Source organism: Ambystoma mexicanum, chromosome 2q, assembly GCF_040938575.1.
Source record: "Ambystoma mexicanum isolate Mex_15411 chromosome 2q, UKY_AmexF1_1, whole genome shotgun sequence".
In the NCBI taxonomy this organism is placed as follows: domain Eukaryota; kingdom Metazoa; phylum Chordata; class Amphibia; order Caudata; family Ambystomatidae; genus Ambystoma; species Ambystoma mexicanum.
In genome coordinates this window covers 1,213,187,110-1,213,209,625 of record NC_090924.1, presented here as the reverse complement: position 1 = coordinate 1,213,209,625, position 22,516 = coordinate 1,213,187,110, and the positions used below count along the sequence as shown (strand labels likewise).

Below are 22,516 nucleotides of genomic sequence, written 5' to 3'. Positions count from 1 at the left end.
TTGTAGCATAGCGGTAAGGATTGGCAGTAGGTTTTTTAGTATAGGCCCTTTTTATTTTGACGAGACTCCACTAGGACAGCATTATTATGATTTGATGGTCGTAGCTTGCTCACATCTTAGATTTAGGTTTAGATAGGTGTTTATAAACACCTTTGATAAAATTCATTAAACACCCTTGAACTGTGGTCACTTGTGTCTGTCTTACTTTGATACAGTGCATTCTTTACAAACGTCAGCGAGGGGCATAGCCACCCAGGACAGCGGAGCCGAGGGAGAGGACATCCTTCCAGCAGCAGCATGAGAAGCAGAGGCCGTGCAAAGAAGGACATACCTGGAGGCGTGATTCCGTACAGGATGTGATGGGCCCAGAGCCCACAAACATCTACTGAATAAGGACACAAGGGAGAACGGGGTGCTCCGCACTCAACACGAGAGCAAACCGGCCAGTGAATGCTGAGACGAGCGGGACGCAAAAAATGCTAGCATCCACTACTGAAGGGCTGCAAGTCGTGGAGAACGCTAACGCTGCTGTGGAAACAACCCTCACTGGAGCAAACCCTGCAACACCGCAGGTATGATATGATATGGCATTTGTAATGTGCCTATTCACGTTAAGTGTTTCAAGGCGCTACGATGCATGCGGCGGGGAACAAAGGGAAGACAGACAACAATCTTGCTAGGCCAGGTGACATTGAGATCGCCCAAGTGCAGGGGAGAAGGGAGGGGAGAAGTGCAAGGGGAAAGGGGAGGGGACAGTGCGGTACATGGGATTTCGCGCCTTGAAACACTTGTATATAGGCGCGTTATAAATGCAATATTATATCAAATGCCATATTATAATACACAGAAAACAAAACAAATAAATACAAATAAATAAAAAGGGAGGCCAGCTGGTGGCAAGTGCAAGGGTAAGTGTAGACATCAAGTGGCATGTGCTGGTGGGGGACAGTACGGATACAGAACCTGGGCCCCTAGATCAGAGGGTACCCAGGTGACCAGTGCAGTTTCAATTTCAATCAGGAGTTCAGCAGGGGAGAGGAAGAGAAAGCAGAAGCAAAGAGGAAAGTCTTGCGGTTAATGGTTCTCCTTAAGTTTCAGAGAGGCAGGGAGGCTGTTCTAGAGGGAGGGCACAGCCGAGGAAAGAGATCTACCACCAACTCGTTTCTTGGAGAAGCGACTGACCCTGACTGAGTTGGAGGCGGAGGAGCGAAGGGCTCGAGAAGGAAGATATTTGCAAAGAGAGAGTTGAAGGTATTGAGGCTCCAGCCCCCAGAAGGCCTTGTGGACAATGCAGTGGGTTCTGAACTTAATCCTCGCAGCCACTGGGAGCCAGTGAAGAGATTTCAGTCCTGGAGAGATATGATGCCTGGGTTTAAGGCCTAGGACAAGTCTCGCAGTCCTGTTCTGGATGAGTTGCAAAGGGCGGAGAGTAGAAGCAGGCAGAGTTAGAAAGAGTCTGTTGGAGTAGTCTAGCCTAGATAGAACCAGAGCTCTGGAGACAGTGAGCTTCTGGGGGAAGGAAAGGAAGAATACCTCTGAGGAGGTGCAGTTTGTAGTGTGACTTCTTAGAGACGTTGGAGATGTGAGGAGAAAAGGAGAGTGTGTAGTCGAAGATGACCCCAAGGTTTTTAGCTTCCCAGGTGGGAGCAGGAAGAGGGCCAAGAGAGGCCAGCCAGAGAATGACAGGAAAGAAGGGAGCAGGTGTGTCAACGGGGAGAATATCAGTCTTACTGGCATTAAGGCAGAGATCATTGTCAGCACACCACTCCTGGATAGCAGACAGGAAGTCAGAGATGAGAGAAGGAGAAGAGGGGGCAAAAGGGAGCCTGAGAATTAGCTGATTGCCATCCGCATAGCACTGAAAGTTGGGGCATAGAGCTGCAATGCGGTGGGCAAGAAGTGCCACGTATTGGTTAAATAGCCAGGGAGATAGGTAAGACCCCTGAGGAACACCACAGGTAGAGAGAGAGATAGAGGAGAGGAAGAACCCAAGTTGGATCTGGAATAGTCGATCGGAGAGGAAAGAGGTCAGCCAAGCAAGGGCCTGATCGGTGATACCCATGTTATCACGGAGATAGTTGAGCAGGATGGCATAGTTGACTGTGTCACAGGCAGAAGAGAAATCAAGTAAGATGAGGACACAGGGTATTAGAATCAAGGTTGGAGAGCAGATCTTCACGGATGTTCAGGAGAGCAGTTTTCGTGCTTTTGGCGGCTCTGAAGCCAGACTGATGGTCATGGAGGCAACCAACAGATTCAGTGTGAAGATTAAGATGGGAGATGGCCAGCTTTTCCAAGAGTTTGCCCAGGAAAGGAGTGGTGGCAATCGGGCGATAGTTAGCCGGACAGTAGGGGTTGGCGGAGGGTTTCTTAAGAAGAGGGTGCACAAGAGAGTGCTTCAGGGGGGAAGGGAAAATACACGTGTTGCCCATATCAGCGGGAGGAGAGGACAGGAACAAACGACTTGGGCAGAGAGAAGGACTAACCTAGCCCCATCCGAAGGGACCACATGGATATGAGACGAGAGGGAATCCCTGAAGAGTTGCAGGAGCACGAGAAACACGAGCTGTACAAACCTTCAGAAGGGTCAGAGGGACCCATGAAAGATAAGAGAGACAAACGGTCAGAGGGGTCATCAAAACCCAAGAGAGTTAAGTGAAACATTGGGACAGTGGGACCCAAATGAGCCACAAGGGCCAAATAAACTAGTAAAGAACAGATATAAGGGGTGCATGGATGCACCCAACAGTTAATTTAAGTGGGGAGACATCAACTAGAAGTGATGGAGAGGGATCTGGAAAATATCCCTCCACCTAAAGAAATGTGGTCATTTTGTATTTTCAGGGAGTTGAGATTTTTTGTTGGAATTTTGAGGAAACCTTTGAGGAACCTTTACAGACTGTCAAGAACTGTTTCTTTGAGCGGAACTGGTATTAACTAAGGACTATTGGATCAAGACCTAGTAGGGATTCCTGGGACGCCAAGAGAGATTGTGGTGAAAACCCCAGAGTGCAGGGCACTCAACCTATTTTTCTTATACGTTTTTCTAAGTGGTAGGTCCCATTTAGTGTATAGGTTTGAAACAAGACTACTCTATATTGGGATATCAACAAGTATCTTAGTTAATATTTTTTGGGAAAGGATCTCCCTTTTAGAATAGGGTCAGTGAGGCATTTTCTTTAAATTAAAGTTACGTGTAAACTATGTCCTCTGGTCCTAATCCTTCCTCTGGCTTGCCACAGATCTTAGAGGGCTCTGGTTTTTATCTTTATCCATTTGGGCATTGTGGCCTTGAGGAAGCAGGAGGTTGACCAAGAGAAGGCATGGTTTACAATGTTTTTATTGTTAAACAAAAAGAAAACGCCTATCCATTCATATTCTAAGGTGGTTTCCCTACCTAACAAAAGATAAACTGGGGCGGTCAGGTCAGTCGATTTCTTAAAATAAACAGTTCTGGTCAAAATCCTGCTATGCCTAATAATACAGCAAAACCTAACCCAACTATAGGATGCCCTGTACTCCAAGGGGGATCATTCTCTCCCCTTCAGCAAAATTGACAATTTATTGGGGGTAAAAAAAAGTCTCAAAACAAAGGTCCGATAAACCTGGAAGGATGTCTCCCTCCTCCCAGCGGAATCCTCTTAGAGACAAACGGTGCTCCTTGTGACGAAAGTAAACAGTTCCAAAGTAAAGTAAGGCTCAAAGTGTTGTGTAACAAACAAAGTTCATCGAAAATGTTCCAAAGCAAACAAACTAAAACGTCAATGTGGTCCCGCCTGGGACAATAAGGATTTTAGTAGTAGTGGATTTTCCTCCAATCCCTCAAGTATTATCTCCTTGTGGTATATTGGCCAGGTACTTGAGACCGAAAGTGATGTCCACTACGGGGTATTTTATGGTTAGGTTCCCGACCCCACCCAGACTTTAGCATCTCCCAAGTACCTTGATTCGGCAAGTTCAACACCAGTTCTTCCTCTGGTCGCGGGAACCAAGACTATACAAGGTACTTCCTCTCCGTCTTAAACAATTCAGCGCTCGTCCCCTGGAGGCCGATGTTGGTGATAGGGTTGCGGTTTGCTTTCAACCCTTATCACCCTTATCACCCTCGCCTGGGCTCGCCTTCCTGCTGCTGCTGCTCAACGTTGGAAGACGCAGCTTTCGGCCGCGCCTTTGGTCCTCCCTCCTCCTTGGGTCCCACATCTTCACGCCTTTCGGTCGGCACTCACCTTGACCTCTCTTCTAAGGTTCGCCTGCTCACCGGGTTCACAGGTATCCCTGCTTGCTAGTTCTCTGGGGCAAGTAGGGCTCAATAGGACTCTGGCGACCAGAGTAAAACTACGAACTTGGCAAGTCCTCCTGGAGCTCGTTCATCTTTCTTTTTTCAGGGACTTTTTAATTACCAGAGCAGCTCCATGCTAGCGAACCTCATCGTCCTTTGCGTTCAGGTTTAAATAGGAAGTCCATCCCTTGCATAGCGTCAGTCACCTGACTTTCAGGTGTATTGATATGGTTGCGCCTTACTATTTGCTTTTGCCATTTCTTCCTCGTCATGATGGTTAATGAATTACAGGTTTTAGAGGTTTTACAAAAACACATTGTTTCTACTACATTGCCCATTGAGGAGGAATAGGGGAAGGGTTTTAAGTCGCAGGTGTTGATGTTACAGGACCCCTGGTACGGCCCTATGCCACTTTCCCCATGAGGGACATTTCCCACCAGGAGATCCTCCCACAGTCCACCGCCCCCATGGGTATTGTTGGGTAGTGGCCGCACTGCCCTGGCCTCATGGGGAGAGGGGTCTCTCCATGGAGAAGTGATGCTATCTGTAATATCATCAAAGTATATTCGATGTTTCTCGCAGAGGTTCATTTTGGATGACTGCATGGCGAAAGGGCAGGATGTCTTTATGATGTTTGAACTGGACACACTGTTCAGATGCTTTCCCGAGGATGCTAGTCAAGTAGACTTAACATGAAGAAATCTAACTGTATTTAATATATCCACACTTCCATGACTGAATATCGTATCGCTACATTTAATTCAAGAATGTTATAATTAAATATTTATTAAGAAAAAAACGATACTGTGTCAAATAATTATTTTGGGAGACTGCTTCATATTGGATGGGTGATGACATGAAGCCCTGCCTACTTTAGATGGTATTTGGAAACTAAACACATTCCTTGACATCTGTAGTTTACTAAAGTTACTGACTATGGTGTAACGGAGTAAGGAGACTGACAAGATGGTATCTTTTTGGCTATAGACTTTTATTCAAAATAATGAGGAAAACCTATGTCTCCCTAACCTAGAGGTGTTTTCCCTACCTCAACACAGGATAACTCTGGTGCTTGTCAGGATGTAAGTAAAAAGAAACAAAAATATTGTCCTCTGTCCAAACCTGCTACTCTATCCCTACCACTAACAAATACACCAACAAGAAAAGAGTTCAATGAACTTCTCATCCAAGTCACCAGTAGAATTACTCCCTTCTCCTGTTCAAACAATCCAATCTTTGGATATTTAACAACAGCCTCTTGCAATAGGGTCTGATTTACCAAAAATGCCTAGACCTGGAGAAGGACTGCCTTCTCCTGGTCTATCTGGAAGAGTTCTGGTGACTGTCCCTTGATAGTCCTTTAGACACGTCTTTAAAAGTCTCTTTAATTGCTCGCAAGGGTTTGAATACAACAGAGTTAAGACTTTATCAACTCTTCTTCTTATTGCAGGAGCCTTGTTAGGACTTTTCATATCTTGACTATTGGAGATTACCCCAACAGTTCTTGGATGTTTTGGTACTTTTCACATATGCTGAGTTTCCACTGTGACAAGGAAGTTCACTCCTGTGGGACTCTGCAGATTTATGGTTTCTCATGTCACCATTCGGACGAGGGAGATTGCTCCCGAAGAAAACTTGGCTCTTGGTTTCCTCAGTATCACTACTGTGATGAGGGAGATTACTTTAGAGAAATATTTTACTCCTGCAGCTCTGTATATCACTACTGTGGGCTATTGTGACGAGGGAGACTATTCCCAAGAAATACGTCAGGTTCAGTAGCTTCCTTGGGGCTACTGCGATGAGGAAGATAACTCCTGATGCATCGGTTAAGCTCCCTGTGAGAAACCAGAAGGTGTTTCAAGCAGTAGTCCTCGGGGATCTGTCATCCAGGTGGCAAGGACACTGCCACTGCTTTTGGATCCAGTTCCTGGGGTGGACTAGTGCGGGAGGATCACCTTGGTCAGTGGTGTTCAGGGAGTGGGACACCTGATGGCGAGACGTGGTATCCCCCTCCATGTAACACCTTTACCCCCATCCTACTCAGTAGAATATTTAGAAACTCTACCCTTCCCTCCCTTTCCCTTCACAAACACTTTTACACGGACAGTCTGCTCTGGGGAAAAATAGACTCACACCCGAGCATTGTACCAAACATGTCCCACTACTATTGTCAGGCAAGGTCAGGCAATTACTGGCAGAACGCGCAAGCACACTCTGAGCGAGGCAAAGCACACGAAGGAACAGTATTTTCCCGATGGCAGCTGAATGAGGGAAGAAAGACGGCTAACCAAGAAGGGTACATAAGGAGGGAGATACCCTTGACCTTTCCGTCTAGAAACCGTTACTTTCCGTTACTTTCCAGAACCCTTCAGATTAAAAAGCGTAAGGCCAGGAAACCGGACTGAAGAATCCTGTATTGTGTGTCAGAGATACCCGGGGCCCTAAAGCATGACTCACCGAGTCGGGGAGGAACAGCAGCTGCTTTGGTACCGCCCTTGGCTCCAAGATCAAAGCAGCACTACAGAGATCAACACAGCCGGTGAGTTGGGGAGACTGATGCAAGGCCGGTCTGTGTTGAAGTCAAGGTTGCAAGCGGCAAACATTGTATAAAGAGCGCAAGAACGAAGATTGGTAACACGTGTGATGAAAGAAGCGAGGAAAGCTTAATTGCTGATGTTTGAACATTAACGCAGAAATATACAATACTAATGACAGAGAGTTCCAGCACTGTGAGGGTGCTCAATCGAAGGTCTCTGTAAGGTATCCATCCAAGAAGTGGCAGAAATGAAAGTAGAAGATTGGTATGAATGAGAAGTGAAGTGAATCTAAGTGGTACTGCAACGGTTTAAGCAAAACCCTTCGCACATTCGAAAGTCTTCGATTTTTTATTATAAAGAGGAAAACTTAAAAAGAGAGATTAGATGGTTCGAGCTCGAACGAAGGAGACCAATTGTGAACATTGTGTTAAAAGGGGTCAGAGCCTGAAGGAGGAGGACCCATGATGAACACTGGAAGCGAGAACATGTGAATGTGAAAATCCTGATGAGAAAGGAACTTTGGTGCTTGTTTGTTACGACAGGCCCTCTGCAATAAGAGACTGTTATTGGAAAAGAGGCTTTGGCAGACGGCCCCGATACCTATGTTTTGAACTGTATCCTCATGCCAGAGTGTGTGCAAAGCTTGAATGTGCCGCCTTGCCCCGTGATGAAAACGTGGGGAAGGGAAGTGAATTGCTCAATTATCCTGACGTATTATTTCTTGAACACTTTTCGGTTTGCATACATTATTGTCCTACACCTTTTGTGTTTAGAAGTAAGGATAGGCAATAGGTTTATTAGTATAGGCCCTTTTATTTTGACAGAGACTCCACTAGGATGGCATTATTATTTGATGGTTGTAGCTTGCTCCCACCCTTAGATTTAGGCTTAGATAGGCGTTCAACCAACCCCCTGAAGTTCAATAAACACCCTTAAACTCTGATCACTGTTGTCTGTCTTCACTGTTTGATACCATGCCTTTCTTACATCCCCCAAAACTCTACCGGGTCGACCGTGGCTCCTCTTACCTTGTTTTTGGAGCAATCATGTTGCTGGCTCTTCCTGGGATCTTGGATTCGGTCACTTTTCATTGCCGTTGCTTCTTCTTCGTTCTCCCATCTCCAGTGTTCCGCTCTGGCTCTGCGCTGTCTGTGGCCCTTCGGTTTCTGCGTCATTGTAGGACCTAACAGTCCACCTCTCTGAGGTCACGCCACGAAAGTCCTTCTCCCAATTGTCAGGCACATTGGCTCTCTTGTCTTCCCTCAGGTGCTCAGCCGACCAGGGCAAGGTATCCTCTCTGCCGAGGACTGGTTGCTGCAGCTTGCTTCCAGGTTTGAACTTCCCAGGGTTTCCAGCGTCCATGCCGGCTTCTCCCTTCTGCTAGACCCTCCTCTTTATACTTTGTAGCCGTTTCCTCCTCAGCAGACTGTCATAGTCTTACATTTGTTTTTGTGGATTGATCTCCATTCTTTTTTCCCTCTTCTTTGTCTCAGTATGGTTGGCTGCCAACCAACAAGCACTCTTTATGGATTTTCCATTATTCCTCTTCTCACTACCTTTAAGGAGTGTATGTGCGAGTGGTGAAGCATCACAGTAATAAACAGAAACTTGAGGGGCTTATACTTTAGAAGGATGAAAGGGTCTAAAGGAAAGAGTCCTTATCCCCAGATCAGAGTCTCTCCCTATGAGGTCCTACCACGTATTACCATACCAGGGGGATGATTGGGTAGTGGTCTCACCTCCCTAGCCTCATAGAGAAGGGCTCCCCTCAGGGGAGAAGTTACTAGAACCTGTGAATCATCACATGATGTATACAACTCTGCCACTGTCCCTAACAGTGTATAGCTGTGTTCTGGTTCGTATGTTGACATTACTGAGTTTAAAAGCATGACATGCCTACAGCAAATACGCGACAGGTTTCATTTTTAAATGAAATGCTATGGGAAGAACACATTTTAAGAGTGACAAAAATGCATGGAAAAATCTAAATTCAGATCTCACCATTAAGACTACGCATGTTAAGGAGTACAATCGGAAGGTATGGTTTTGAAGATATGGTTTGGACATTGTTAGAGACATTGCAAATGCACTTATTAAACAGTTCTAAAAATGAAATCTGTGAAAATGTGAACTAGTACAGTACCTGATATATCTTTGAGCTCATTGTTGTTAAGATATAGTTCTGAGAGACAGTAGTTATTCGTCAAGCACATGATTTTCTGTATCTGAAATGTGAGAACAACTATTAGGCAGTGTATATAGATTTTTACCCACCATATACATCTTTGTAAAATGGTTTTCTTTCTGTGCTGTTGTGTTTCTTAATATTTTGCACAAAACATGCAACATGAGCTGGATCATATTTCTTTATGAAGTATTTCAAATTGAGCATTGTGAGAAACCTGAGTGCTTCCTCACATCTATTTCCCTTGGATCCTCTGCACAGGTGGCCAGCACTTTTGGATCCTGAAACTGGGGGTGAAGCAAGGGAGGATCACCTGGGTGGAGGGTTCTCTGGGATTCCAGAGTCAATCATGTGATATTGTTATTCCTATTCTACTGGCTTAGAAAGTAATAGAAAATATCACCAGTCCAGACACACCAGAAAGAAGGGGAAAAGGACTAAGAGTAAGATGGGTGAGGCATAGTACACCCCTTTTCCTATAAGTGACCAACCCAACCCCCTCCCCCACCTTCAGTGGTTGTTATAAACTAGTTCCCCTCAAATCTTACATGACAGTACTGGGGCGAAGAAGATGCAACTAAGAGTGATGAAGATTACCCCTTTACATCACTCTGGTACTGGGACGAATAAGATGCCTTCAAGGAACTGTGAGGGTCAGGCATGTCCCTGTAATTGTGGTCAGGCAGGACTAATCAGAGTTCCACACCTGCAGCCTGTCAAAGGAGATCCGTCCAACAGGGCAGGGCGCGACAGGGGAAGCAGCAGGAGACCCGTCAAAGGGGGCAGCCGTGGTGGCCCAAGAGAAAGACGCCGTTGAAAGTTCCAGTGGACTTGTGGGACTCGATTTAAGTGGGCGCTGTATCCCCACAACCCTGGGAGCCCCCACACCTGTGTGTGTGCAGCATGAGCTGCTAAGGAGCCTGGAATGCCAAGGATGCTGTCTGCATCTGGAAACCAGCATCAAAGGTGCCGGTATGAAGCAGGTAGCATATGGCGAACGAGCAGAGTTCGCGACGGTGGGTTTTCCCGATTTCAGAATGTGAAAGGAAGATGTGAGAAATCAGCGGGTGGAAGCAGGGAAGACAGGCGAATGTCGGTGAGGCGCTCTTGCACAGGGGAGCTCCTAAAGGACCACAAGTGAGTAACTCTCCAGAAGAATAAATAATTGCACACATTTTGAATACCGATCTAAATGGAAATTCAGCATTTAAAATTCCAATTCATATTGAATACCTAACTAAATGGAAATTCAACATTGTTTTTTTTAATATTCATTGAGATCTTCAAACTAAATAGAAACTGAGATACATTGAATACTGAACTTAATGAAGCCATTGGCAGTGGTACAGTGGCAGAAGGGCAAAGTATACAAAGGTGTACAATCACACAGATACATCTCAGAGCAACTCAATAGGCAATGAGCACAACAGCATGTGGTGAAAACAAGTCATGCAAGCTACCTAGTACTCAAGGCTAAGTCTACATTGCAGGTGGCACTGGCGAGTCAGGTTCCGCCTCGACTTGCCGATTAAGGTAGCTGGGGAAGGCAGACCATATGTTCCTGGGGCGTGAATTTGCGTCAACTGAGGCAATGTATTCCTCTTCGCAGGTTTGAGTCCAGGTCAGTTTCTCCAGCCACATTTTGAACGTGGGAGGAGAGGGACGTTTCCAGCACTGAAGGATGCATTTTTTGGATACTATAACACCCACATTCAGAAACTTTGCCATTTTCCTGACATCATCCCCACTCCACAACCCAAACAGCACACACAACGGGTCAGGGTCAAGACCAATTTCCACAATATCAGAGAGGGCCTCAAAAATGTCACCCCAGAACAGTGAATTGCAAGACCAGAACATGTGCATGTAGTCAGCGCTCTCAGAGCCACACCTAGAGCAATTATGTGCACGACTCCGGTCGAACCTAGACAGCCTAGCTGGGGTATAGTATACTCTATTTAGTAGCTTGTATAGTATGCAGCAATATCTGAAATTGAGTGAGACCTTGCATGTGTGCAAGCACATTTTCCTCCACATAGCATCCATAATCTCAAGACCCAGCTCATTGGCCCATGCAGCATGTGACTTGGTCAGTAGGACTGGAGTTCCTGATAGCAGTGTTTTATAAAGCGAGGACACTACCCCTCGGCCGTTGCTAGAGTTAGCTATGTATTGCATTGTGGGTGTGTCTGGAGGTTCGGTAGGAAATGTAGACCATCTATCTCGAACAGCGGCCCGCAGTCTATAGTACTGTAACATCACAAGTGCCGAGCCGGTGGGTAAACTATCCATCCTGCGTTTCTTGTCATGGGGCGCTTGATGTTTTTTTTGGCGAACTGCCCGAGTTGCTTCACTGGTGCAGTACGCCTTCCTTGGGACCAGGCCTTCTGTGTCCCCGAATCTGCTGGTAGGCAGGTAGGTTTGTTAATTGTAAGTCTTTGTTCTGTTTATGGTGGGAATTTGTTAATGTCTTTATCTCCTTCTTTTCAGGTGCGAAGATCTTGATTCTGGTGTGTCGGACAGAGAGGCACGTTTCTAGGCAAGAGAAAGTGCGAAGCGCAGCGCCTTTATTGTTTTTTAAAGCGAACCTGATTTTTCTTCTTCTTCTCCTCACAGGCCGCTGTGGTGCTGCGAGTGGATGAGAGCGCGATGAAAAACAGGCCCCGAGAATCCGTTAAGGTAAGTACAGCGCTGTGCGGTTGTTTAACATTTAAAGCGAACCTGAATATGTCTCTTTTCCTTTGCAGATGTTGCTGTGGTGCTCGGGATGGAAGCGTGGCGTAGCGCGATGGAATTCAGGTAAGACTGATGGAATTCAATGTTTTGGCACGCATTCTAATATTGTTTTTCCCTTTCTCGTTATTGCAGGTCACAATGTTCGAACAGCAGCTGTGGTAGCAGTTCGCCGGAGGTCCATAAGCTAGTACTCACAGGTGAGTGATGTTTCTTCTTCTCTCGGTTTCCACAGATTGCAGCCCAGTTGAGATGCTGAGTGCTGGATGGTGTTTTCTCAGGCAAGACAGAATAATCTTGTTCTTGTTCTTGCAGGATTACAGGAAGATGCTGAAGACCAGGAGCTGCACACGGTGAGCATCACGCTGCTGGTTGCAGAATAACACGAAGCGTGTTCTGTAGTCAGGGTGTGGTTTATATAGCCCAGGTAAAATAGTACCAGGGAAAGTAGTTCCAGGCCTGCCACTCCCAAAGCACTAGACTGCATGGCTTGGTTCTTAGAACTAGACTGTGTGGGTGCTTTCATGTTGGATTTAAAGGCCCATGTCCATAAATGGGACCTAGTTTGAGCAGCCCTTTCTTCCTACATATGAGCTTGGTGCCAAAGGTGCCAGGACTGGCTCCAGGACCCCTTTTGCAGTGGTATTAAGGCCCTCAGGGTTCTGGTGGGAGCCTGCTTGTGGCACAACTTGTGCCCCCTCACAGTGGTCATGACACCTACGTGCCAGCAGTGTCACGTGCTCCTCGTAAAATTCTGGCGTGAGGCCATCTGGGCCCGGTGCTTTACCTCTAGGGAGGTCTGTGATGGCTTCGACTATTTCCTCTAGTGTAATTGGGGCCTCCAACTGTTCCCTAGTCTCCTGGGATATGTATGTCATGGGGATTTGATCAAGTGTTTCTCGAATGTCTTGCAGATTGTGCTCGTGCTTCGGTGTGTACAGGTCCTTGTAAAATTGTGAGAAAATGTCAAATATTTGTTGGTCTGACCATTGTTGAACCCCATGTGTAGTTTACACATTTAATACAGACTTTGCCACCCTCAGCACGAACAAGCCTGGCGAGCGTTCTCCCCGGCATTTCTCCCACCCCATATTTCCTCGCTGCACACGGGTGGCCAAAGTATATTATTTCCCGTTGGGCATGGGACTCATATGTTTCCAATTCCTCCCTGATTAGTGCAAGCTTAGAGGGTGTAGCTTTGTTGGACAGTTACGTTCCAGTACCTTTAACCTTGCTTCAGCATGAGCTAAGTCCCTCCTAATAGTTTTCAGTATTTCCGCTTCCCTGGAGATCGCCATGTCCCTTATGTATACCTTAAAGGCTTCACAGCGGGTTCCATGTCATTTCATCGCCTGCCTGTTCATCCCCAGGCTTTTTAATGTGCACATTCCATCGAATGTGCTCATGGTTTTTGTTTTTTTTGGGAGGGGTACCTCCCAGCCCCCTCTCCCACACATTTTTTGCTATTGCCCACCCGCCCAAACCCTTATCTGCCCCTTGCCACCCCCACTAAAAAATTCGATGAGCACATTTGATGGAATGTGCACGTTTAAAAGCCTGGGGATGAAAAAGCAGGCGATGAAAGGACGTCGTACCTTCCCAGCGGACCCCGCAGGTTGTATCTTGTGGTGTATTACACTCAAAGAAGGCTTTTATGTCTGAGAGGATTTCTGCGTTGAACACTATATCCAACAGATTTGAAGCGCCAAGCAGAGCGGGGAGGTGGGGTTGTCCAAAGCTCCACGAGCATTACCACTGAGGTGTGATCTGACAGAATGCATGTAAGTATTTGTGTGTCCACAGCCCTGCCCAGTAGTGTGCCCGTCGCTAGGATCAGATCTATCCTGGACGAGCTATCATGTACAGATGAGTAAAAGGTGTATTCTCTGGCTTGGGGATGTAAAGTTCTCCATACATCGCGCATGCCCAATTTAGCTGCCCCGGATAGTGCTCGCGGATCCGTTCCCGTTCTGTCTAGAGCGCTGTCCATAACTAAATTCATGTCCCCTCCCCAGATCACAGGAACCCCGATGTATCCCATCAACATTGTGACAATAGTGTCCAAAAATTCTGGGGAGTCTACATTTGGGCAATGTGTGTTTACCAACAGGTACTCCTCATTCGCTAAAGCACAGTATAGGACAACATATCTTCCCTCAGGGTGAATGTGGCTTTTCTTCAGCACGAATAGTACCGTTTTATGGAGAAGAGTCATCACCCCCCTGGACTGTGTGGAGTATGTTGTGTAAAACCTACTGGGGCCCCAGGAAGGTGCCACACATGTTGCCATGCGGCCCGAGGCATGGGTCTCCATTAGTAGGAGTATCTTTACCCCATGTCTCTGTGCGTAGGCCATTATTTTACTTGCCTTGGTGAAGTTGCCTATCCCCCGAATGTTCTATGTCATGATTCAAGCGTGAAGGTTGAGGGTTCTGGTGTCTGGATGGAGAACCTGACCTCCCTTCTGCGAGAGAAGATTCTCTTTGAGTGTAAGACGGATTGGAGGACAGATGGACATATCTAGAAGGTCCGGGTACCACTTTCTCCTGGCCCAATCCGGGGCAAGTAGGATCATGGTTTCCGGAATCTTCTCAACCTCCTGATCATTTGAGGACTAACAGGGACTGGTGGGAACGCGTAAAGGAGTGGAAACTCCCAGTCCACTACGAACGCGTCTCCTAGAGCTGCTCTCGGGGGAAATTCCCTTGAGCAGAACAGATCGCACTTCCTGTTGGTGCTTGTGGCGAACAGATCCACCTGAGGGGTTCCCCAAAGGGCGAAGATCTCTTGAAGGACTTCCTGAGCTAGCTCCCACTCGTGGGAGACTGTGCTCTGCCTGCTCAGAGCGTCCGCTGTCAAGTTCTTTTCTCCGGCTAGGTATACTGCCGATAGAGAGATTCCTTCTTGGATTGCCCAAAACCAGAGCTGCATTGCCTCTCTGCACAGTGGCAGTGATGCTACGCCTCCTCTTTTGCTGAGGTAGTGCATGGCCACTGTGTTGTCCGTCATTATTAGGACATTTCTCCCTTGTACTGATGGCAGGAAAGCTTTCAGCGATAGTCTGATCAAACTCAGCTCCAATAGGTTGATGTGTAGTCTGGACTCCGATGGAGACCAACGACCGCTGATGGTCAAGTCGTTGGCATGGGCTCCCCACCCCGTGAGTGAGGCGTCTGTGACTACTGTTATCTCTGGCCATGGTTGCCAAAACAATTCTCCTTTCAAGATGTTCTCTGAATAGGCCCACCATTGAAGGTCGCGGGCTACCTTGTCCGGAATCTGTCACTCTCCCTGAGAATTGCGACCACTGACTTCTCAGTGCCCACTGAAGAGATCTCATTCTCAGGCGAGCCTCTGGCACAAGGAAGATGCAGGATGCCATGAGGCCTAGCAACCTCAAAAAGTCGAAGGCTGGGAGACGTTGGCCATTTTGAAACTTGGTGACCATCTGTAGAATATCTTGAGCCCTCACCTCTGGTGACGAGGCTTTTCCCAGGGAAGTGTCCAGGACCGCCCCAATGAACTGGAGTCCCTGTGATTGTATCATCTGTTTTTAAATTGAGCGAGAAGCCCAGTTTGTGAAGGAAGTGGCAGACATAATCTAGCTGGGCCTGGGCTTGTTTCAAAGATACAGCCCTGATCAGCCAATCGTCCAGGTAGGGGTAGACGTGGATCCCTTCCCTCCTTAGACTCGCCGCCACTACCGACATAAGCTTGGTGAAGACCCTCGGGGCGGAGGTCAGCCCAAATGACAAATTGATAATGAGAGTCGCCAATTGCGAACCTCGGGTATTTCCTGTGTTTGAGATGGATTGGCACATGGAAATAAGCAACCTGAAGGTCCAGAGATTCCAGCCAGTCCTGGAGCTGGAGCGCCTGAAGGATCTGAGAGAGAGTTACCATCTTGAACTTGTCCTTCCTGAGGAACTTGTTCAATTCTCGTAAGTCCAGGATGGGTCTCAGTCCTCCGTCCTTCTTTGGTATGAGAAAGTAGGGGGGAGTACCAGCCCTTGTTCCTGTCTGCTACAGGTACCGGTTCTATGGCACCTTTCTCTAGCAGGTCTATAATTTCCTGCAAGAGGAGCGGATCTGGAACTTTTAGAGAGCTGTTCCCCGGTGGATGACTCTGAGGGATGTGTAGAAAAGGTAGGCAGTAACCCTGGGCAACTGTCTCCAATGCCCAAGCATCTGACGTTGTAGCCTGCCATTCCGTCAGATGGTGAGTTAACCTGCCCCCTAGAGGTGTATTGTGTGGAAAGGCCTCAGAGTGGTTTGGGGGCGGCTGATGCAGATGCCGAGGGTAAAGAGGCACCTGCTGCTGCTGCGGCCTTAGTACCTTTGACCCGTCCACCTCGGGTGGATCTCCTTTGGCCTCTTTGAGTCAGCTGTCCTCTGCCTTTCCCGAATGCGGAATAATAGCGAAAGGACTTTCCTCTCCCAGAGGTTCCTGAGGGGCAAAAAGGAGTTTGGCGTATAGCAGCTCCTAAAGATTTTGCTGCTGCTTTAGAAGTCTGCAACTTTTCCAGACTGTCATCAGTCTTTTTTATGAATAGTGAAGAGTCGTCAAAGGGCATATTCAAAAGTCTGGCCTGTACATCTGGAGCAAAGCCAGACTTTTGCAACCACGCATGCCTGCGGATTGTTGTACTTGCCGCCATGGCCCTGCTGATACTGTCAGCGGAATCGATGCCCGTTTGAAGTGATTCGCACATGGCATCTTTACTAATGTTAAGGAAGGCTTCCTTTTCCTCTCCTTCGGGTATGTAGTCAGCCGCTGATGAAGCACACTCCCACAGTGTGTGACTGAACCTGGCGAGCGTACAGGTGGCGTTGATGGACTTCAACGCCATACTACAAGCAGAGAAGACTTTCTTGGCCATAGAATATTACTTCTTGTTATCTCTATCCTTTGGGACAGTAGGGTAAGCGGTCCTACTGCTAGATGAAGTTGCCGCTTGAACCACCAGGCTCTCTGGAGTCGGGTGTTTTGATAAGTATTCAGGGTCAGCAGCCGCTACCCTATACTTGGCTGACAATCTTTTATTGACCGCAGGGATAACTTCAGGAGTTTCCCAATTAGATGTAATTTTCCTTTGTAAGGCTGCATGGAAGAGGACCACAGGGTCCTCCTGTGGACCTTTGTCTAATATGTCTGTTAAGTCATCCTGTTGAAAAACAGGCGAAAGCGCAGACCAACCCATAAATTCAATAATTCTTGCCATAAGGGTTCTATAGGGTGTTTCAGCATGTTCCCCTGGGATGGCTCGTAGTGCTCTCGGGTGGAATGTTTCGCTGGGTGCTGTGACTCGCGGTGTTTTGATTTTTTGGGTTTTTCACCCGGGGTATCACCCTCAGCTGTCTTCGAGGGGGTCGAGGCTGCTTTCTTGAAGACGCTTAACATTTTCTTTCTGAATTCCTCACACTCAGCCTGAGAGCTGTGTTTTGTGGGACAGGAGACCCTTTCTGGGGAAACAGAAGACAACGAGGAAGGGGATCTTCGACGTCTCTTTTTTGAGTGTCTTGATCTCGATGAATGGTGGGAGCTACTTCGAGATCTAGAATGGGAATGTTTTCGACGGCGAGGAGACGAATGCCTCGACTCAGCCGAAGAAACCTTCGAGGAGGTTTTGACTGACTTACCTCTCTCGAGCTTCTCCTTGCGCTCCTTCAAGGCTTTCGCCGTCATGGACATGCAGTCCTCACACTCCGAACAATGGTGCTCGGCTCCCAAGCACCACAAGCAGATCCTGTGTGGATCCGTTATCGAAGATGCCATCGAGAACAAGTAGGTATTTATTCGAGTAGATATAGGGTTATCCTGACTGAACTGAGCAACGACGTTCCGAGGCACCACGAAGCGCGGAAAAACGGAACTGAGCAATGGAAGCAGCGCATGGCTATTTATGGGCATGGCGATGTCGGCGCTGATACGGTGGCTGTCGAGGGACATCGACTTGGCGGACGTCGACGCGCAGAGCCCTCTACAGAATACATTTCCGAGGCCAGCAAGCTGGAAATGTATTATCAAAGATAAGGAATACGTCGGGGGACACAATCCCTACGAAGTATAGTTTGTTATTAAAGGTGAACTTCAGTCGAGCAGGAAACAGTATGGCATAAGCAATGTTCCTTTCCCTAAGCAGTTTTTTTTAACTCCAGTGAATTGACAATGCTCCCGTTGCACTCCTGTGGAGAAGTCTGGGGAGATCCTGATAACCTGCGCATTAAGTCTAAGTCTGAGTTCTCCCTTCTCTCGTGCAAGCCGGAGTATGTGATCCTGGTCTCTCCAGGTTTAGGGCGCGGGGCCAAGGCACGATGGGCTCATTCAACAGCGAAGAAGGCGGGGTCTCCTAGCAAGTCCTTGAGCAGGTTTTCGGTTGCCAGTTCCAGCCGGCCTTTGAGCGCGTTCTCCGGGACCCCAACGATGCGTATATTATTTCTTCTTGACCTTGACTTGAAATCATCACATTTGGCTTTGACTGATTTCATTTCACGAACTAGGGTAGACACAGTGGGGGTCATTACGAGTTACGAGTTTGGAGGTAGCCATGGCGCTATTAGCACCAGGGCTGCCTCCAAACCCAGGTCCGTGTCCGGTCTGGCTGAATGGGGACTTACCGGGACATTCCGACCTATGCGGACCCGGTAAGTCCCCATTCAGTTGACCATTCCCCATTCCCATTTGAGCCCCCATAGGGAAAGAAACTCTTCTCTCTATATTATATGAAAGGGCAGCCTCTTTGCCTTTCCTTTCAGTCTTGCTGAGCTACCAAAGAAATCTAAGAGAGGAAAGAGGATCCAAACTGGAACCCTCCCGTCCCCTGCACACTGTAAAAATGCATCAGAATGACGCCTTGATATTAATTCAAGAAGATTATAGTGTAAGTACACATTTCAATTAGAGAACAGGTTTAACTGAAGTTAATAATGCAATCCATTCTTTAAATGTAAAAAACAAGTATTATTTATTCCAAACGCAGAAGCCAGAGAAAATTCAGTTCATTGAAGACGGCTGACTCGTTTCAAGAAGTATATTCTCTTCTTCATGAGCCAAAGATCATGTACAAGAACTAGATGTAAAAAATGTAGAGAAAATAAAGAAAAGAACAATCAGGATAGTGTTGCTATCAAATCAATTCCACAATCTATCAAGTGTTTATCATCATACAGTCGAATTCTACCAGTAGGATGACACGTACAGTGTCTCAACAATTGTACTGACAACAAAAAAATCGTATTCAGGATCAAATTACACAGTTCGAGATTGAGTTATATCCAAAGTCACAGGCAACCAAAACAAAGTATGGCCAAATAGTCAATTGTCAGGGCGATAGTGAAATGGCAGAGTTCAATAAGAATGGATATTCTGAAAAAAATGTCTGGAAATGCTCACCAAGACTAAAGAAGTCCTTTGTGCTGATATGTTTTAGTGGTGGCTCTGCATAAACAGAGGATTCAAACGGACAGTGAATTCTAAAATAATTCAGCGTAAAGCGGGTGCCCAGTGAGCTGCAATAAATAATGTGGATAATCTATTTTCAGCATGGTTTCACGAAGTGACAACAAGGTAGGTATAAATTAAAGGGTCAATCACTCACCCAGGCGAGGTGAATATCTGTCTAGGAGCGTCAAAAACCTGTTCGATGGGTGCCGTGGACGGTGTGTGGTCATTAATAGAGTGCTAGCTAGAGCACAGTGACAGGATCTGTGGGTTACCCAAAAGCGCTGTGGGTTAGTATGTGAGCGCGTTTGCACAGAAAATAAGGCTGATCGTTTACTATATGGGAGTGATGGAACCTACTAAGCGGGCAACATAGTGCGGTCTCCAATACAGGCAATCTGTACCCGGCATGCAGTTAAATATCCAGTGCGAGTCGCGCAACCCGATCGTGGGTACACGGTCATCAAATTTACCAAAGAAATCTGTCTGAGCTCTTGGACTGCTTCTCCCTCCCTGCTTCACCAGTCTCAGCTTCACAGATTCTTGATTAGTTATTTTAACAAGCACCCAACTCCCTTTAGCTTTAGAGACACCTTTCTTTTTCCAGTAGTTACCCCAAAGCTGTACTACTACTCTTCCACCCTTGGATAATCTTGTCACCCTTGCATCAGAGGGCCCTTGGTTTACAACAGTTTGAACAACTCCAAAACCACAGTGTTCAGTTCTTAATTGGGCTGGTTTAACCTTAGGAAGGCTCTGTGTACTGGCTTGGGTAATGCTTGTTCTTTCTGTGACTTAAATAACTTCTGCAATTATTAAAACGTTTCTTCTAAGTGTTACAAGATTCAGGTTTCCCTTCAGAAACAAATTTAGGTATACGTGATCTCCTTTTGATGAAGAACTTCGACTTATAAACTTGCGTTCCCTTTTGCGCGTGCTACAATTCCCTTTTATAAACAGGACTTTCCACGACTGCGACTGTGAATGATTCTTCTTGCTTTAACTTCTACGCGAGTGTGAACTTTGCTGGTTAAAGTTACCGGCAAGGTATTTTAAGTGAGTTGGAGTACACAGCTTCACTCACCGACTCCGAAATCACAACGGTTGTGGGCTGCATCTACTTCCCGACTTTCTGACTTCTGCTACTGCTACAGGCTTTCTTGGGACCCACACCTCTCCACAGTACGGGTGTCTCCGATCCAGCCTCAATAAGGGAAAGTCTCCACTCCAGCTTCCCTCGGCTTGCTTCTGCACACAGGCCTCGGGTAAACGCACAGCTTCATGTCATGACCCTTAACCCTCAGCCTTCCAGTTAGGGCCAGGTCAAAGGCCCTAACTGGAAGAGACTTATCCAAGACTCTCTTGGAGTAGGCCTGGCGCCTTTGGCTCATAACCATCATGAACTATCATGAAGACCAACATTAGAATGGCACTATTTACTTGGGACTATTTAACTTGGAGGGTTCAGCCAACATGGAGGCACACACATAGCTCAGTTACAAGGAACTGAGCTATGCGGTCTAGTCTTTTGGGTGTGGCAGGCCTGGGACTACTTTACCTGAGACTATTTAAACCACACCCAAACAGCAGAACATGCTTCGTGTTATTCTGCTGTGGGCAGCATAACGCTCACCGTGTCCAGTTCTTTGATGCTAGCTTACCTGAAACCAAGGACCTGCAGAGTGAGAAAGAACACTATGGAACTTACCTGCAATAGTAGCCTGTCTTCAATCCATCACCGACTTCAGTTCCACTCACCTGAAGGTACGAACTCCATCATCCGGCACCGCATGCATCCTGGAATACCATAACCTGGAAAGAGGAGGAAGAAAGACAGCATTAATAAGCGTTTACTCACGTTTCCTCCCGAACAAAGAAAGCCACACAATTCTTACCTGGGTAGTCATCTCCTGGTCAGTATCATTGCTGGAGCATCACATCGCTCGGCGAGGAACATCGCAACCTGCAAGGAGAGAAAAGACACAGGTTAGCAATATAAAAGGCGAAACAGCGCCGCATCGCGCAATACTCACCGGACAGCATCGCGCACACCGCGCTTTTGCCTACCGGCCCATGCTCATCTTCAAACTGCATGACAACACCAAAATACCTTTCCATACCTAAAAGGAAAGAAGCAAGACATTATTATTCGAACTAAGAGGAACATAAGAACTGCATATAAAGACTATAAAGCAGCAAACCTACGGAGTCGCAGCAGGCCTGGATTCCCTCAGGGGGCTTGCACCAGTGAAGTAACTTGGTCGCTGCTCGCCCCCCACATCTACGCGCCCCTGCCACGAGGAGCAGGACGGAGAATCCACCTTTTGCAATATTAAGACCCATATTTAACCAGAGGCCTTACCAAGGGACTGGGAGAGGGTTCAAGAGTGCAAATCATCCAACCAGGGCTGGGTGGCGTCCCCTTTGATACCAGGTGAGCGTAAAAGAACACGAAGCCTCAATAATATTATCCACCTGGGCGTCATGGAGACTTCAGAGATTGACCAGTTAGCTCAGTTGTTGGGACATTTACGCGCTGAAGTACATTCAGCCAGGCAAGAAACCAACGCTCTTAGGAGGGATTTCATTGTTACTAAGGATCGTACCGACAAAATAAGTAAACAACTGCTCCAATCACAGGCAGGACAGACCCCATTGCCTGGTAACATTCCGCCAGCACCTGTACCAACTTCTTCCACCAATCCAGTACAAATAACCCTTCCTGGGGCAGTTCCTTTAGCTCCACCTGAACGATTTACAGGGGACCCCAAGAAGTACGCAACGTTCATGAACAAGTGTCGTCTTCATTTCCTATGCAGACCTGGGGCTTTTCCTAACGACCAAGCGCGGGTTGCTTTTGTCGTGTCATATCTGAGTGGCAGTGCTGCGGATTGGTCGGTACCATTGATAAGTCAGGATTACCCGTTGTTACATGACTTTGGGGGTTTCCAGATGGAAATGGAAAAACTCTTTGCTCGTCATACCCAAGGCCAAGCATTAGACAATGAACTTTTGTCACTCCGTCAAGGAAGTCAAGACTTGCTTACATATATAGCAACATTTAACAGACTAGTCGTTGAAGCTGGGTGGCCTGAGGAAAAAAGGACCACACTATTTAATCTGGGTCTACGAGGGGAACTAAAGGATGTCCTTGCTCAAGTGGTTAACCCACCTAACGACTGTGCAGAATTCATCAACCTTGTGGTGCAATTAGATCACAGATTACAAGACCGAAAAGCAGACCGGATAAGGTTAGACACTCAAGCTGTGTATGTCCGGTCAAAGGATAATGTTCCACGTACATTGGAAAACACGGTAGAACCCATGCAAATCGGAGGTGT

General features: G+C 47.0%; 1 protein-coding gene across 3 annotated transcripts in view; it reads right to left on the bottom strand.

Moving 5' to 3' along the window:
• Positions 1-22,516, bottom strand: part of LRRC72 (leucine rich repeat containing 72) — a 486,094-nt gene that overhangs the window by 247,903 nt on the left and 215,675 nt on the right. For all 3 annotated transcript variants that reach the window (XM_069648606.1, XM_069648607.1, XM_069648605.1), the window contains one exon: positions 8,960-9,041. In XM_069648606.1, the coding sequence (XP_069504707.1) occupies positions 8,960-9,041 (82 nt within the window). The remainder of the gene's footprint in view (positions 1-8,959; positions 9,042-22,516) is intronic.